Below are 17,794 nucleotides of genomic sequence, written 5' to 3'. Positions count from 1 at the left end.
AATCTAGATCTATTAAATTACTTTTAATGAATTGAAAAGCAGATAATAATTTTTTTCTAAAAGTTAAAATAATTTTTTAAAGTCTTATTTCTTAACATAAAACTTTTAAAAACTATAAATTAACCACATCTGCAAAATCCAACTTCTTACTACTTCTTAAATATGTTTTAGGTATAATAAGTTCCATGAAAGCACAACAAAAAAAACTCTTGGCTTGTTTAATTTTTTTTTTAATCTTTTTTCTTTTACAACTCATTGACTAGAAGCAAATAATAATTCAGAAACTGATTAGTAAGTGTAATGAATATTATAACCTTTGTTTTTAACTTTGATTTTTGTATAAAAATAACTCATAGGAATTGCCTCATTATTTTCAATAAAAAAATAGAAAGCTTTAAAATAACTAAAAATTAAATGTGTAAAGCTCTACTTAGAGAAACTTAATTTTCCTAAGATATCTTCCATCTGTCCTATCAACATACGTGACCTGGAAAAGATATACGTAAAATTTTCTAAACAACCAGGTAATATTCCACTGAATCAGAATCTCTTTGGCTTTAATAGTTCAACTGAAAAGTTCTTAATAAAATAAAAACTCTTTATTGTTCTTATTTTTCTTATATACATCAACCACCCACCCTACGTACCCACCTCCACCCTTGAACAAGTACTTTTAATCTTCTTTCCAGTTTAATATTTATAAATTTATAATCATTTCTTATAGTACACATTTTAAAAACATCATTTAGAAAAAGAGAAAACAATTATCACATACCTGTCCCTCTAAGTCAAATGCTAAGCAAGCTATACCATGTGTATGAACATCCTTCAGAATTGATATGGTCTGCACAGTGTATGAATCCCAAATGCAGATATAGGGCTCTTTCCCAACTTGTCCTGTTGCTACCAATATTCGTTCAGGATGCAAAGCAAGGCTGCAAAACAAGCAAATAGACTTAAAATTGCTTACAGAGCTTTTGTAGTGTTTGGTGTATATAAAATTTATATATACCAATATGAAAAATAGATTGTAATTATTTAACCATTTAAAATAATTTGTATTTAAAATAAAATAACATCTATTAAAAAATGCGAATTACTACCTCAGTAATGCATGTGATAAACAGTTAATGAAGTAATCCTTATAATATGATATAATGTGTTTAAACTTCTCAAAAAGAAGTCTCATAAGGGATCAATTGAACAAATCAGTCACAACCCTACCATATGCTATTTTCTCATTTGGTATTCATCTCTTATTAAGCCCTCTCTTCCATTTTACTCTTTTATTGAAGTCAGACCACATCTTAGTGTCCAAAAATAACACTTAGTAGCACTATGATAGCATTAATATTCAATTACAAATCACATCTTAAAAACAGAAAAGTTACCCATGATTCACAGAAAGTAATCTATGAATCTTTAAAAACAAGACAAAGACCTCACAGTTGGAAATGGTTTATGTACAATTAGCAGAAGGCAGGGAATGAATACAAATTTCTCCTCAATAAATTTTTCTACAAGTAGATTTAGATGATCAGATTCATCTTTGGAAGGGAAAAAAAAAATCACTCCTGGCATTAGAGAGGAGGATGAACTGAAAGAGGGGAAAAGTTACAAGGATATTAAAACAGAATCAACTGATTGGACGTAGGAAGTAAGGGAAAGGAAAGGGTCTAAGATGACTCTTGGGTTTCTGGTTTGGACATCTGGATGACTTGGGGTGGTATTCATCAAGTCGGGGAACATTAAGTGAGTAACTGATAAGAGGGAAGCTAAATGGGAATAAAAGGTTGGTTCAACATATTAAAATCAATCAGTGTAATATGTCATATTAATAAAGGACAACAAAACCCCACACATGTTCATCTCAATAGATGCAGAAAAAACATTTGACAAAAATCCAACCCCTTTTATAATAAAAATACACAACAAATTAGGAATTGAAGAGAACTTTCTCAACCTGATCGAGGGTATCTATGAAAACCCACAGCTAACATCACATTTAATAGTGAAAGCCTGTAAATTCTCCCTATAAGCACAGGAAGCAGACAAGGATGTCAGCTCTTTCTATTTCCATTCAACATGATCCTGGATATTCTAGCCAGGACGGACATTCAGGCAAGACAAAGAAATAAAAGGGAGAATTTAAACCATCTCTACTTGCAGATGACATGATCTTGTGTACAGAAAATACTAAGAAATCCACAAACAAACAACAAAATACAGCCCAAGTAGAGCTAACAAATGAGGTGATCAAGGTTGAAAGATGTAATATAAATATAAAATATCAACTGTATTTCCATATACTAGCAACAAGCAATCTGAAAACTAAATCAAGAAAACAATTCCACTTATAATGGCACCAAAAAGAATAGAACACTTAGGAATAAATTTAACAAAAAAAGTACAAGATTTGTATACTGAAAACTACAAACCACCATTAAAAAGTTTTAAAAGAGCTACATAAATGGGAAGACATCCTGTGCTCTAGGCTTGCAGTATGAAGATGGCCTTACTTCCTAAATTGATCTAGAGTCAACTCAATTCCTAAGTACTATATCTTCCTTGAAGAAACTGATAAGCTGATTCTTGTCAGCATAGCTAAATTCAGAATAGCCAAAACAATCTAGAAAAATAAACAAAATTGGGAGAGTCACACTTTCTAATTTCAAAGTTACTGACTTGCTACAAAACTACAGTAATCATGTCAGTATGGTATTGGCATAAGGACAGACATGCAAATCAATGCAACAGAATTGAGAGTCCAGAAACAAACTGATCCATTTGTGGTCAACTGACTGTCAACAAGGGTGGTTCCAAAACAATTCAATGGGAGAAGAACGATCTTTTCAATAGGTGGTGCTGGGAAATCTGAATATCCACGTGCAAAAGAAAGCTTAGAATCAGCTTGCATATATGAAATGTCCTGTGGGGACTGGGATTGGGATTGCATTAAGTCTACAAATCAATTTGAAGAGAATTGGTATCTTAATATTGAGTCTTCTAATCCATGAAACATGATATATCCCTCCATTTTTAGATCTTTGCTTTCTTTTTCAGCTTCATTTTACACTTCTTAGTATACAGATCCTGCACAGATTTTGTTAAATTTACACAAAATTTTTCTGAATTCGTTTTAAATTTCAGTTTCTAGTTGTTCATTGCAGGCATGCAGAGATGCCTCTGAATTACCTATGTTGACCTTGCAGATGACATGTGACCTTGTTAAACTCACTTCTCAGTTTTAGGAGTGACAGTGAGGGAAGGAGGGTTTTATAAATTATTTGGAATTTTATATGTAGGCAATCATATTATCTAGGAATAGAGACAATTCATTTCTTCCTTTTCTTTAAGCCTTTTATTTCTATTTCTTGCCTAATTGCAATGGCTAGAACTTCCAGTACAATGTTGAATTAGGACTGGTAAGAAAGGACATCCTTGTTTTTTTCCCAGTCTTACAATGAAAATATTCAGTCTCTGCCCATTAAGCATGATGTTAGCTGGTGGTTTTTTAATAGATGTTTTTATAGTTAAGAGTGTAGCCCTCTATTCTTAGTTTGCTAAACATTTTTAAAAACATGAACAGATGTTGAATATTGCCAAATTATTTTCCTGTGTCTAGTGAGATGATCATACATTTTTCTTCTTTAGTCTGTTAATATAATGAATTAGATGGATTTATTTTCTAATGTTGAACTGGGCTTGTATTCCTGGAATAAACCCCACTTGGTCATGCTGTATTTTATTGATAGATTTTATCTGCTTATTAGCTTATTTTGTTGAGCATTTTTGCAACTATGTAAAGTGGGACAGTGGTCTGTAATTTCCTATTCTCCTAATGTCTTCGTCTGGATTTTGTGTTAGAGTAATGTCAGCCTCATAAAATGATTTGGGAAATATTCCCTCCCATTTTGTTTTCTATAAGAGATTTGTAGAATTGATGTTATTTCTTCTTAAAATGTCTGGCAGAATTACCAGTGAAGCCATCTGAACCTGGAGTTTTCTGTTTTGGAATGTTTTAAATTACAAATCCAATTACTTTAATAGACACAGGATTATTTGTGTTATCTGTTGCTTCTTGGTGAGTTTTGATAGTTTGTATCTTTCAAGGGAATGGTCCATTTCATCTAAATTGCCAAATACATCTGCATAGAGTTATTCATAGTATTCCTTTATAATCCTTTTATTCTCTTTGGGTCTGCAGTAAGAGCCTGACGATTACTGGTAATTCCTATCTTCTTTTTGTTTTTGGTCAGTCTAGCTAGAAATTTATCAATTTAATCAAACTTTTCAAGTATCTGACTTTTGGCTTGATTTTTTCTTACTGTTTTGTTGTTTTCATTGATTTGTTTTTTATTTCCTTCTGTTTGCTTTTGGGGTTAGTTAGCTCTTTTTTTAGTTCTTAATGTGGAATCTTAGACTACTGATCTGAGATCTTTTTTCTTTTCAAACATATGCATTTATTTCTATAAATTTCTCTTGAAACAAAATTTCCTTTGGAACAATGCTTTAGTTGAATCTCACAAATTTTGATATATTGTATTTTCATTTTCTTCCAGTTCAAAATATTTTCTGATTTCCCTTCAGTTACTATGAGTTAATGATTTTCATTTTGATTTCACTATGTGCAGAGAAAATATTTTGTATGATTTCAATTCTTTTAAATTGTTGAGGTTTATCTTATAGGATATGACCTATATTGGTAAATGTTCCAATGGCACTTGAAAAGAATGCATATTCTGTTATCGACATAGCAAACGTTGTTTGCTATGCCATGAATAGTCCTTTATTTCTGACCCAAGAATTTCATGCCTTTGCCAGAAACAGTAAAAGTCTAACTTAAGTTTGTAAAAAGGATAAAAATACATCCCAGATTTGATTAGTTTTCTATTCTGCTGTGACAATTAACACAAATGTAGCATCTTAAAGCAACACAAATTTATTATCTCCCAGTTCTGCAGGACAGAAGTCTAGTTACACTGTGGCTTAGCTGGGTCTTCTGCCTAGTCTCACAGGCCCAACCAAATCAAAGTGTTGACACAGATTCGTTCCTTTCTAGAGTCTCTTAGGATGAATCAGCTTCCAAGTTCATTCAGAAAGTTAGTTTCTTATTCCTGTGGTAAAAGGACTGAGGCCTTTGTTTTCCTGCTGGCTGTCAGCTGGGAACATCTCATCTCCCTAAGGCCACCAGCAATTTTCCTCACATTGCCACCTCCATCTTCAAACCAGCAACAGCACATTAAGTCCTTCTCAAGCTTTGATTTGAATAGTTCTTATTTTAGCTGTATCTCTTCTGACTCCAGCTGGAGAAAATTCTGTTTTTAAGAGTTTACCTGATTAGGTTAGTCTCCTCTGGGTAATCCAGGAAACTCTGAAGGCCCATACCTTAATTGTATCTTCAAAGTCACTTCTGCTATGTAACAACATATTCACAAATTTCAGGGAATTGGAAGTGGGTATCTTTGGTTGGGGAACAATCTGGCTAACACACAGGCTCAGATATTGAGACCACTAGGGAATTCTTTATTTACATTTTTGTATTTTTCAGTTCTAAATACTCAATTTTTCTACAGCTTCTATTTCTTTGCTGAGAACTTCTATTAATAACATTTCATTTGTTTGAAGAGCATTCCCCTTTACTTCATGGTATGCAGTTATCATAACTGCTCTAAATTCTCTGATAATTCTAGCAGCTAGATCATATTGGGGCTGACGACTGTTGTCTTTTCTAAATTACTAAAATTTTCCTAATTCCTTGTATGATGAATGTGAATTATATCCTGGACATTTTGAATATTATGTTATGAACTCTGGGTCCCATTAAAATTCTTTTAGAGAATGTTGAATTTTTTATTTGTTTTAGCAGGCAAATAATCTAATTAGGTTCAGGGCACATGTCCCAACTTTCCTGCTGGGCTTCCACTGTTAGTTTAGTTTTTATTTTTATTTTCTCTATTACAGTTAACATTGTTTAGTTTTTAAAGCCTTTGCAATTCCACCACATGCACAGACCACAGGGGCCAATCTGAAATTTGGATGACTGTATAATAGTTTAATTCTCTAAGCCTGATCCCCTGGTGCCAGTCAGTTCCAACCCTGTGCAGCCTAGGAGTGAGTCTGGGACAATCCAAGTACTAACCAGTTATTTTGTAAAACATCTCTCAATTTGAATTTGTAATATGTTTTCTCATGATTGGAATGAGGTTACATATTTTTGGCAAGTATACCATAACAATATATTTGTTCTTCTTAGTGCATCATATCAAGGAGTTCAGGATGTCAATATATATGATTACTGATATTTACCTCAGTCCCTTGAATAAATTGGTGCCTGTCAGGTTTCTCCACTATAAAGTTACTACAAAGTTTCTCTTTGTGGTAGATAAGTATTTTAGGGGAGATGCTTTGAGACTATGCAAATTCTGTTTCTCCTCAAATTTTCACCCACTAATTTTAGCATCTATTGGTGGATCTTGCCTGAAACAGTTACTACTGTACTAGTCACCTAATGTGATCCTCTTATTCCTTGCTTTTTTCCTACATTGATTGGAATTCTACTATAAGAACTATCTTCTCTCATTTATTTATTCATTATTTAATCCACTGTTTGTTTATATCAGCTTGAATTCATGGATATTTATTTATATCACAACGGTCAAAAAACTTTTTGCGTATAGGGATATATAATACATATTTTAGGCTTTAAGGGCCACACAATCTCTATCACAACTATTCAATTCCGCTGTTTTAATGCCAAATCAGCCATAGAAAAATATGTAAACCATGCATTCTCACTAGGAGCAATATCACCTCCAAGGGAGGGAAAACTTGTTCTTGTGTGTGTGTAGGTGTCATTCTTTTTATACTATAAAGCACAGATACAAAACATAAACTAACATACAGTATATCTGTGGTATTAAAATTTTGTAGTGGGTTGGGGAAATTGGGAAAAAAATTCCTAAAAGGGCTCCTTAGGGAGACTATACTGTGTTTCCTTCCCCGAAAATAAGACCGGGTCTTATATTAATTTTTGTTCCAAAAGACGCATTAGGGCTTATGTTCAGGGAATGTCATCCTGAAAAATCATGCTAGGGCTTATTTTCCAGTTAGGTCTTATTTTTGGGGAAACGGTAATAAAAAAATGTTGCAAAAACAAATAGTCATGTCTGTTTTCCAATAAAACTTAGTTGACAAACTAAGTTGGTTGGTGGTAGGCTACTTTTGACCCACAGTCTGTTACTTGGTAACTCCTGTTTTATTCTATGCATTAAAATTCTTTTTTTTTTAATTAAAGTTTATTGGGGTGACAATTGTTAGTAAAGTTACATAGATTTCAGGTGTACCATTCTGTAATACATTATTTATATCTCACATTGTATGGTCACCGCCCAGAGTCAGTTGTCTTTCCATCACCACATATTAGACCCCGTTTACCCTCTTCTAGAGTCCCCCACCCCTTTACCCTCTGGTAACCCCTAAACTATTGTCTATGTCTATGAGTTTTTGTTCCTTCATTTGTCTGTCTTGACCTTTTGTTGTTTTGTTTTATATAATACATTTCGGTGAAATCATATGGTTCTCTACTTTTTCTGTCTGACTGATTTCGTTTAGCATTATAATCTCAAGATCCATCCATGTTGTCACAAATGGTACTATTTCATCTTTCCTTACTGCCAAATAGTATTCCATTGTGTATATATACCACAACTTATTTATCCAGTCATCTGTCGAAGGACATTTTGGTTGTTCCCATGTCTTGGGCACCGTAAATAAAGCTGCAATGAACACAGGAACACACACGTCTTTATGGATAAATGTTTTCAGATTTTTTGGGTAGATACCCAGGAGAGGGATTGCTGGGTCATATGGTAATTCTATTCTTAATTTTTTGAGGAACCTCCACACTGCCTTCCATAGCGGCTGCACCAGTCTGCATTCCCACCAACAATATATGAGGGTTCCTTTTTCTCCACAGCCTTTCCAACACTTGTTACTATTTGTCTTGTTGATGATAGCCATTCTGACTGGGGTGAGGTGATATCTCATTGTAGTTTTTATTTGCATTTCTCTGATAATTAGTGATGTGGAGCATTTTTTCATATGTCTATTGGAGAAATCGCTTCAGGTCCTCTGCCCACTTTTCAATTGGGTTGTTTGTTTTTTTGTTGTTGAGTTGTATGAGTTCCTTGTATATTTTGGATATTAGCCCCTTATTGGAGGCACTGTTTACAAAAATCTTCTCCCATTCAGTTTGTTGCCTTTGTATTTTGTCGATGGTTTCTTTTGCTGTGCAGAAGTTTTTAAGATTGATTTAGTCTCATTCATTTATTTTAGCTTTTACTTCTTTTGCCTTTGGAGTCAAATTCATAAAATGCTCTTTGAACCCAAGGTCCATAAGTTTAGTACCTATGTTTTCGTCTATGCAGTTTATTGTTTCAAGTCTTATGCTGAGGTCTTTGATCCATTTTGAATTAATTTCAGTACAAGGTGACAGATAGCAGTCCAGTTTCCTTCTTTTGCACGTGGCTTTCCAATTCTCCCAGCACCATTTATTGAAGAGGCTGTCTTTTCTCCATTGCATGTTTTTGGCTTCTTTGTCAAAAATTATCTGTCCGTATTTATGTGGGTTTATTTGTGGGTTCTCAATTCTATTCCATTGGTCTGAGTGTCTCTTTTTCTGCCAATACCATGCTGGGTTTTTTTCACATTTTTTTTATTAGTTTCAGGTGCACAAGACAAAGTAATAATTAGACGTTTATCATTTATATCCCTCACACTGTGTGAACCCCTATCCCCCATCCACTATCCCTCTGACATCGCACAGAGCCATTACATTTCCACTGTCTCTATTCCTAATGCTGTACTCCGCTTCTTGTAAGTATATACATATACAAACACACACACACACACACACACACACACACACACACACACACACACACATATAAACTTGTAGTTGACATTCATTATTGTTCAGCTTCAGCTTCAGGTGTACAATGCAGTGATCAGGCATCTACATCATCCCTGAGGTGGTTTCCCTAATGAGACAAGTGTCCATTGGATACCCTACAAAATCTTTACAACATTATTGATTCCCCAAATTAATTTTCAAAACCCCTTGGCATCTTGTGGTTACTGAATGTTTTCTAATCCCCTCACCTTCCCCTTTATCCCCACCTCCCCTCCCATCTATCAACCCTCAGTTTTTCCTCTATGTCTCCAAAACTGTTTCTGATTAGTTCATTCACTTATTCTTTTGTTTAGATTCCACATATAAGTGAGATCATATGGTATTTTTCTTTCTCTGTCTGACTTATTTCACTTAACATAACGTTCTCTAGGTCCATCCATGTTGTTGCAAATGGTAAGATTTCTTTCTTCTTTATGGCTGTGTAATACTCCATGTATAAATGTACCACAGTTTCTTAATCCAGTCATCTACCGATGGACATTTCGGTTGTTTCCATGTCTTGGCTATTGTATATAGTGCTGCAATAAACATAGGAGTGCATAAAGTTTTTTGAATTAGAGTTTTGGATTTCTCCAGATAGATACCTAGGAGTGGAATTGCTGGATCATAAGGTAGTTCCGTTTTCAGATTTTTGAGATACCTCCATACTGTTTTCCATAGTGGTTGCACCAATCTGCAATCCCACCAGCATTGCACAAGGGTTCCCCTTTCTCCACATCCGTGCCAGCACTTATTGTTTGTTGATTTACTGATGATAGCCGTTTTGACTGGGGGTGAGGTGGTATCTCATTGTGGTTTTTATTTGCATTCTCTGATGGTTAGTGAGATTGAGCATTTTTTCATATGTCTGTTTGCCATCTGTATGTCCTTTTTGGAAAAATGTCTCTTCATGTCCTCTGCCCATTTTTTAATTGGGTTGTTTATTTTCTTGGAGTTGAGTTGAGTGAGTTTTCTATAAATTTGTGATATTAACCCCTTATCAGATATATCACTGGCAAATATCTTTTCCCATTCAGCAGGATCCCTTTTTGTTTTATTGATGGTTTCCTTTGCTGTGAAAAAACTTTTTAGTTTCATGTAAACCCACATGTTTATTTTTTCTCTTACTTCCCTTTGGTGAGGGAATATATCAGTAAAAATCTTACTCCGGGTAATGTCTGTGAAGTTTCTTCCTATATTTTCTTCTAGGAATTTTATGGTTTCAGATCTTATTTAAGTCTTTAAGCCATTTTGAATTTATTTTCGTATATGGCATAAGGAGGTGGTCCAACTTCATTTTTTTGCATTTGTCTGTCCAGGTTTCCCAGCCATTTATTGAATAGACTGTCTTTACTCCACCGTACATTCTTGCCATATAGGCATGGATTTATTTCTGGACTCTCTATTCTGTTCCATTGATCTATGTGTCTGTTTTTATGCCAGTACCATGCTGTTTTGATTACTGCAGCCTTGTAGTATAATTTGATGTCAGGTACCTCCCACTTTGTTCTTATTTCTCAAGATTGCTGAAGCTATCCGGGGTCTTTTATGGTCCCATATAAATTTTAGGATTATGTGTTCTATTTCTGTGAAAAACGTCATTAGTAGTTTGATAAGAATTGCATTGAATATGTATATTGCCTTAGGCAGTATGGAGATTTTAACTATATTAATTCTTCCTATCCATGAACATGGTATGTGTTTCCATCAATTTGTATCTTCTTTCATTTCTTTCTTCAGTGTCTTATAATTTTCTGAGTACAGATCTTTTACTTCTTTGGTTAAATTTATTCCCAGGTATTTTATAGTCTTTGAAGCAATTGTAAACGGGATTTTTTTTTTTAATTTCTCCTTCTGATGTTTTATTATTGTATATACAAATGCAAATGATTTCTGAATATTAATTTTGTATCCTGCTACTTTACTAAATTCATCTATCAGCTCTAATAGTTTCTTGGTGGAGTCTTTAGGGTTCTCTATATATAGTATCATGTCATCTGCATATAATGACAATTTTACTTCCTCCTTACCGATTTGGATGCCTTTTATTTCTTTTTCTTGTCTGATTGCTGTGGCTAGAACTTCCAGCACTATGTTGAATAGAAGTGGAGAAAGTGGGCAACCTTGCCTTGTTCCTGATCTTAAGGGGAATGGTTTTAGCTTTTCCCCATTGAGTATGATGTTAGCTGTGGGTTTATCATATATGACCTTTATTATGTTGAGATACGATCCCTCTATTCCCACGTTCTTAAAGGTTTTTATCATAAATGGCTGTTGGATTTTATCAAATGCTTTCTCTGCATCTATTGATATGATCATGTGATTTTTATTTTTCATTTTGTTAATGTGGTGTATCACATTAATTGATTTGCAGATGTTGAACCACCCTTGCATACCAGGGATGAATCACACTTGATCATGGTGTATGATCTTTTTAATGTAATACCATGCTGTTTTGATTATTGTTGCCCTGCAGTATAAGCGGAATTCAGGGAGTGCGATACCTCCAGCATTGTTCTCTTTTCTTAGGATTGCTTTGGCTATTCGGGGTCTTTTGTGGTTCCAAACAAATCTGATGATTTTTTTTTTCTATTTCTTTAAAAAATGCCATTGGGATTTTGATGGGGATTGCATTAAATCTGTATATTGCTTTGGGTAACATAGTTATTTTAACTATGTTGATTCTTCCAATCCATGAGCACGGAATGTCTTTCCATTTCTTTGTGTCTTCTTCAGTTTCTTACAAAAATGTCTTACAGTTTTCAGCATATAGGTCTTTCACATGTTTGGTTAAGTTTCTTCCTAGGTATTTTACTCTTTTTGTTGCAATTGTGAAAGGAATTGTTGTTTTTCTTTCTTTTTCTGATGTTTCATTGTTAGTATAGGAATGCAATGGACTTTTGTACATTGATTTTGTAGCCGGCAACTTTACTGTATTCGTTGACTGCTTCTAATAGATTTGGTGAATCTTTAGGGTTTTCTATACATAGCATCATGTCATCTGCAAAGAGTGACAATTTAACTTCTTCATTCCCAATAAGGATGCCTATTATTTCTTTCTCTTGCCTGATTGCTGTGGCAAGGACTTCTGACACTATGTCGAAAAGCAGAGGTGATAGGGGACAGCCCTGTCGTGTTCCTAAACGTAGAGCAAAGGGTTTCAAGGTTTCACTGTTAATTATATTAGCTGAGGGCTTGTTATATTTGGTCTTTATTATGTGAAGGTATTTTCCTTCTATACCTATTTTATTAAGTGATTTAGTCATAAATGGATGTTGTATCTTGTCAAACGCCTTTTCTGCATCAATTGATATAATCGTATGATTTTGTCCTTTATTTTGTTTATGTGATGTATTACATTGATGGATTTGTGTATGTTGAACCATCTTTGTGCCCCTGGGATGAACCCCACTTGATCGTGATGAATAATCTTTTTAATGCATTGTTGCATTCGATTTGCTAAAATTTTGTTTAGGACGTTTGCATCTGTATTCATCAGAGATATTGGTCTGTAGTTTCCTTTTTTTGTGTTATCCTTACCAGGTTTTGGTATCAGGGTAATCTTGGCCTCATAAAATGAGTTAAGGAATATTGTCTCTTCTTCATTTTTTTGGAGGAGTTTGAGTAGGACAGGCATTAGATCTTCTTTGAAGGTTTGGTAGAATTCACTAGTGAAGCCATCTGGTCCCGGACTTTTGCTTTTGGGAAGGTTTCAGATGACTGATTCAATTTCCTTACTGGTGATCAGTCTATTTAGATTTTCCTATTCTTCGTGATTCAGCCTAGGAAGGCTTATGTTTCTAAGAACTTGCCCATTTCCTCTAGGTTATTGAGTTTGGTGGCAGATAGTCCTTCACAGTATTCTTGGATGATGCTTTGTATTTCTGTGGCATCTGTGATAACTTCCCCTCTTTCATTTCTGATTTTGTTTATTAGTGTTTTTTTCTCTTTTTATCTTAGTGAGTCTAGCCAAGGGTTTTCCAATTTTATTAATCTTGTCAAAGAACCAGCTCTTTGTCACATTAACTTTTTCTACTGTCTTTTTGTCCTCTATTTCATTTAGTTCTGCTCTGATTTTTACTATTTCCTTTCTTCTGCTGACCTTGGGTTACATTTGTCCTTCTTTTTCTAGTTCTTTAAGGTGTAACATGAAGTTATTTATCTGGGATTTTTCTTGTTTCTTGAGATAGGCCTGTAATGATACAAATTTCCCTTTTAAAACTGATTTCATTGCATCCCCAAAATTCTGGTAGGATGTATTTTCTTTCTCATTTGTTTCTATGTATCTTTTGATCTCTCCTCTTATTTCTTCTTTGACCCAGTCGTTCTTTAAAAGGATGTTGTTTAATCTCCACATATTTGTGATTTGTCCTGCTTTGTTTCTTCAGTTTTGCAGTTGATATCCAATTTCAAAGCCTTGTGATCAGATAATATGCTTGGTATGACTTCAATCTTCTTAAATTTTGAGGCTAGTTTTATGTGCCAATATATTGTCTATCCTTGTGAATGTTCCATGTACACTAGAAAAAAAGTATAGTCTGCTGTTCTAGGATGAAGTGCTCTATAAATGTCAATTATGTCCATTTCATCTAATGTGTCATTTAGGGCTGCTTTTTCTTTATTTATTTTCTGTTTGGATGATCTATCCATAGCTGTCAGTGATGTATTTAGGTCCCCTACTATAATTGTGTTTTGGTCAATTTCTCCCTTTAGTTCTGTTAGTAGTTCCTTGGTCTATTTCAGTGCTCCCTCACTGAGGCATAAATATTGAAGACTGTTGTGTCTTCTTATGGTATAGTCCCCTTTATTATTATGAAATGTCCATCTTTGTCTCTTGTTACCTTTTTTATCCTGAAGTCTGTTTCATTTGATATCAGTATGGCTACATCTGATTTTCTCTGGATACCATTTGCTTGGAGTGTCAATTTCCACCCTTTTACTCTGAGTCTGTGTTTGTCCGTGTAGCTGAGATGTGTCCCTTGGAGGCTGCATATGATTGGGTTTAGTTTTTTAATCCAATCTGCTACTCTGTGCCTTTTTATTGGTGAGTTCAGTCCATTTACATTTAGGGTGATTATTGATATGTGAGGATTTCCTATCATTCTATCTTTGGTTTTCTGGTAAAACTGTGTCTCCACTGTTTCTTTGCCTTTTTGTTGTTGTCTGTTATTTCTGTGTGGTGGTTTCTATGGTTTTCCCTTTGTTTCTTTTTTATTACATTTATAATTAAGTTCTGGACTTTTTTTGAGGGATTACCATTAAGTTTATGTAAAAGAAAGTTTCATTTTTAGAGTATTCCATTTTCTTCAGCATGCTTACTTTCTCCATTCCCATATTCCAGTTCAGGCCTTAACTCTCCCCCCTTTTATGTTTTGGTTGTCACAAATTATCCCTATTTATGCTGGTCAAATAGCCACCTTCAGTATTCCTTGTAGTACAGGTTGTGTATTAGAAAATTCCCTCAGCTTCTGTATGTCTGGAAAGGTCTTTATTCCTCCTTCATATCTAAAGGATATGTTTGCTGGATATATTATTCTTGGCTCATAATTTCTCTCTTTAAATAGTTTGAATATTTGATTCCATTTCCTCCTGGCTTGTAGAGTTTCTGCTGAAAAATCTGATGATAATCTAATGGACTTTTCTTTGTAGGTTAACGTCTTCTTTTCCCTGGCTGCCTTGAGGATTCTTTCTTTGTTGTTAATTTTTGACAACTTCAATACAATGTACCTTGGAGAAGGCCTGTTGGAGTTGAGGTAATTAGGTGTTCTATTTGCTTCTTGGATTTGAGGATCCAGTTCTTTCCACAGATTTGGGAAGTTCTCATTGACTATTTGTTTGAATATACTCTCTGTTCCCTTCTCTCTTTCTTCTCCTTCTGGTATGCCCATTATTCTTATATTGCTCTTTCTGATGGAGTCAGAAAGTTCTTGTAGAGTTCTTTCATTTCTTTTAAGTCTTAAGTCGCTTTCTTCTTCCATCCGTGTCATTTCCAGATTTCTATCTTCGATGTCACTGATTCTTTCCTCCATCTGGTAAACTGTACTACCTAAGCTGGCTATTTCATTCTTCATTTCTTTTATCGAGTTCTTAATCTCTAGAAATTCTATTTGGTTCTTTATGAAAATTTCAATCTCTTTGGTAAAATGTTCATTTTGTTATTAGACTGTGCTTCTGAGTTCATTAAACTGCCTGTCTGTGTCTTCTTGCATCTCCTTGAGTTTTTTAAGAACTGCAATCTTGAATTCTCTCTCATTTAAATCACATACTTCCATGTCTTTAAGTTCATTTTCTGGAGACTTTTCATTTTCTTTCTGAGCTGTCTTGTTACCTTGGTTATTCATGGCAATTAAAGATTTATTATTTCTCTTCCTAGATATCTACAGGAGTGGGTTCTGCAACAGGTTGATAGAAAGAGGTCTTTCTTTTGTTTTCCAGTAGGTATTGGTAAAATGTTTTATTTTCTCTCTTACTGCAGCCTTTTATTGTCTCTAACACTGTAGTGTTATATTTTCTCTGCACTATTCTGGCTTCTCACACCATGGGGAATTCCCTGGAAGGCGGGCCTCTCTTCTGTAAACAGTTCACCAGGGTCATACGGCGCCATGTCAATGTGGTGATGCAGAGAGCTTCTGAAGTTCCAATGCTCTTCCTGCAGCAGATTCAGAGCCCATGTGTTTCAGCAGCTCTGTTTACTCCTTCAGGGATCCACCAAGATAGATGGGGATAGGGGTGCGGTGGGTTGTGAGAGGTGGCCCAGAGCAATGGCGGTGACCACCACCACAGCCAGTCCTCCTTCCACGGCTCCCTCCCCTTTGTGGGAACTAGTTGGGCTGAGACTGCGTGTCTGTAGACCACAGTTCCCAGAACTGCAAATTTTCTGTTCTTTTGATCTCACACTGCTACTGTTCCACTTCTAGCATTGGTCAGGTAAGGATGGGGTGAGCTCTGGGAGGGTAGGGACGGGGTGGCTAGGCTCAGTGCCTAACGCTTCCATTCTCTGCTCGGCACTGACGGCTTAAACCACCGTTTTGAGCCTTCTTCCCTTAGTCTTTGCTCCAAAGTCTCTGCCGTGAGCGTTGGGTTCAGCGGTGTTATATGTTGTCCCCTCAGCCCTGTGGGCCATAAGTGGAGCCCTAGCAGTCCGAGTTCCCTCTCCCGCAGCTGCAGTTGTTCCAGAATGCAGGGAGCTCAGAGCACTGAGCTAGGTCTGCATCCTGCCTCCTCACTTCTCCCTTCCCTCCTCCCCCTCTGATGCAATTTGCCCACCTTTGGATGATTTCAGTAGTGCACCTCTTAATTTTGCCTGTCTGCTGTGCAGGGAGTCCTTTGTGGAGTTATAGTTGTTCAATTTGTTGTAAATTCCAAGGAAGATTTCAAGTGGCTCACCTCACACCGCCATTTTTATGACATCCCTATGCATTAAAATTCAATGCTATCATTATTTATTCTGTGGCTCAATTATTCCACCTTTGGCTTTTAGAAGATCCTATCTCCTTATTCTTTCAACAAGCCACCATCTCTTTTGCAGTTATTTACTTGTTGCACCACGAAATATTCCAAGCTCATCTAATCTAGTTATTTTTTCCTGCTCCAGCTCTGTAATCAACTACTTCTCCAGGAAATCCCAGTTCCTTTTATTACAAAATGGTGTCTAGAGAACAAGATCTGGGCAGTAGATGTGCTCATTGTTACTTAAATGTACTGCTTCTAGGCTGTCTCTGTAGACAGAGCTAGGAAATATATGTTCGTATATACATAAACCTGTTCTCTGTTTCTATCTGTATGTATTTTAAAAACCATGAATTCATATTGATACCTATGATTCTAATCCAAAACCACATGGTTCATTTCAGACTTCTCCCTTAATTATAACTTCTTCCTCCAAGTGTGGAAAATTAGGCTCTCATAATCTAATGTCTATCTACTTAATTTAATTTTAGTATATACGAAGTCATTTCAGAATTGGAAGCTCTGTGCGGAACAATTTTACTAACTAGATTATAGCATTGTCTGTAGCTCTTTTTGTCTTTACCCTTACAGTATCCAGTCAAGATAGTTTTCACAGTTTTTCAGGTTATGTTGCTCCCTGCAAAGCTTAGCACTGGAGGAGAGAGACCTGGTGAAACTGTAGTTGGAATTTGTTTTTCTCTTTTTACTTACAGTGATTTTACAGTTTTGGTATTCTCTGTTTAAGTAATGGAAAGGCTAGGGTCTTGCACAGAAATTTCATAGTTGTAAGATTTTGCATTGTTTGGGGAAGAGAATTTGGAGGTTACTTACTGCACACCTGCCACTGTCTTAAGTTACCTGGAAGTCTGAAAAGTTTTAACTTTAATGAGGTTCAATTTATAATTTTCCTTTTTATAAGTCATGCATTTTATATCCTATTTCCTATACTTTTTTCTACAAATTTTATAGTATTAGCTTTCATGTTTAGGTTATGTGACTCAATTTAAGTTAGATTTTATCTTTCGTGAGATACAGCTGAGGTTCATTTTCTCCCGATTGTTTTTAGTATCATTTGTTGAAAAACTATCTTTTGAGCACACTTGATATGCTCACAGAAATCATCCAGTAGAATAATAATAATAAAAATATTGATATAGGAGAAGGGGAAGAGCTCCTGGAGCAAGCAAAAGAGGGCCATATATTGTACACAAGTGGAGGGATTAACATGCAATAGGAGATGGATGTATTGCTGATGGGTGGGTGGAATCTAAAAGTTCTCTTCTCATAGCCCCAATTTTCCTCATGAGAAAGAAAGCATGAATGTTTGTCTAGTATCCTTGAAGTCAACTTAATATCTTATCTTTAAGTTTTATTCTACATATTGCCAACTAT

At 35.2% G+C, this 17,794-nt stretch overlaps 1 protein-coding gene across 9 annotated transcripts in view; it reads right to left on the bottom strand.

Annotated features, from left to right (window-relative positions):
• EML5 (EMAP like 5) overlaps positions 1-17,794 on the bottom strand; it is a 155,562-nt gene that overhangs the window by 123,033 nt on the left and 14,735 nt on the right. For all 9 annotated transcript variants that reach the window (XR_004423288.1, XM_033109198.1, XM_033109200.1 and 6 more), the window contains exon 2: positions 776-935. Coding sequence is in view for 8 of the 9 variants with exons in the window: in XM_033109198.1 (XP_032965089.1) it covers positions 776-935 (160 nt within the window). In the remaining variant the exon portion in view is untranslated. The remainder of the gene's footprint in view (positions 1-775; positions 936-17,794) is intronic.

This window comes from Rhinolophus ferrumequinum, chromosome 6 (genome assembly GCF_004115265.2).
Source record: "Rhinolophus ferrumequinum isolate MPI-CBG mRhiFer1 chromosome 6, mRhiFer1_v1.p, whole genome shotgun sequence".
In the NCBI taxonomy this organism is placed as follows: domain Eukaryota; kingdom Metazoa; phylum Chordata; class Mammalia; order Chiroptera; family Rhinolophidae; genus Rhinolophus; species Rhinolophus ferrumequinum.
This window is presented reverse-complemented; position numbering and strand designations above follow the sequence as displayed.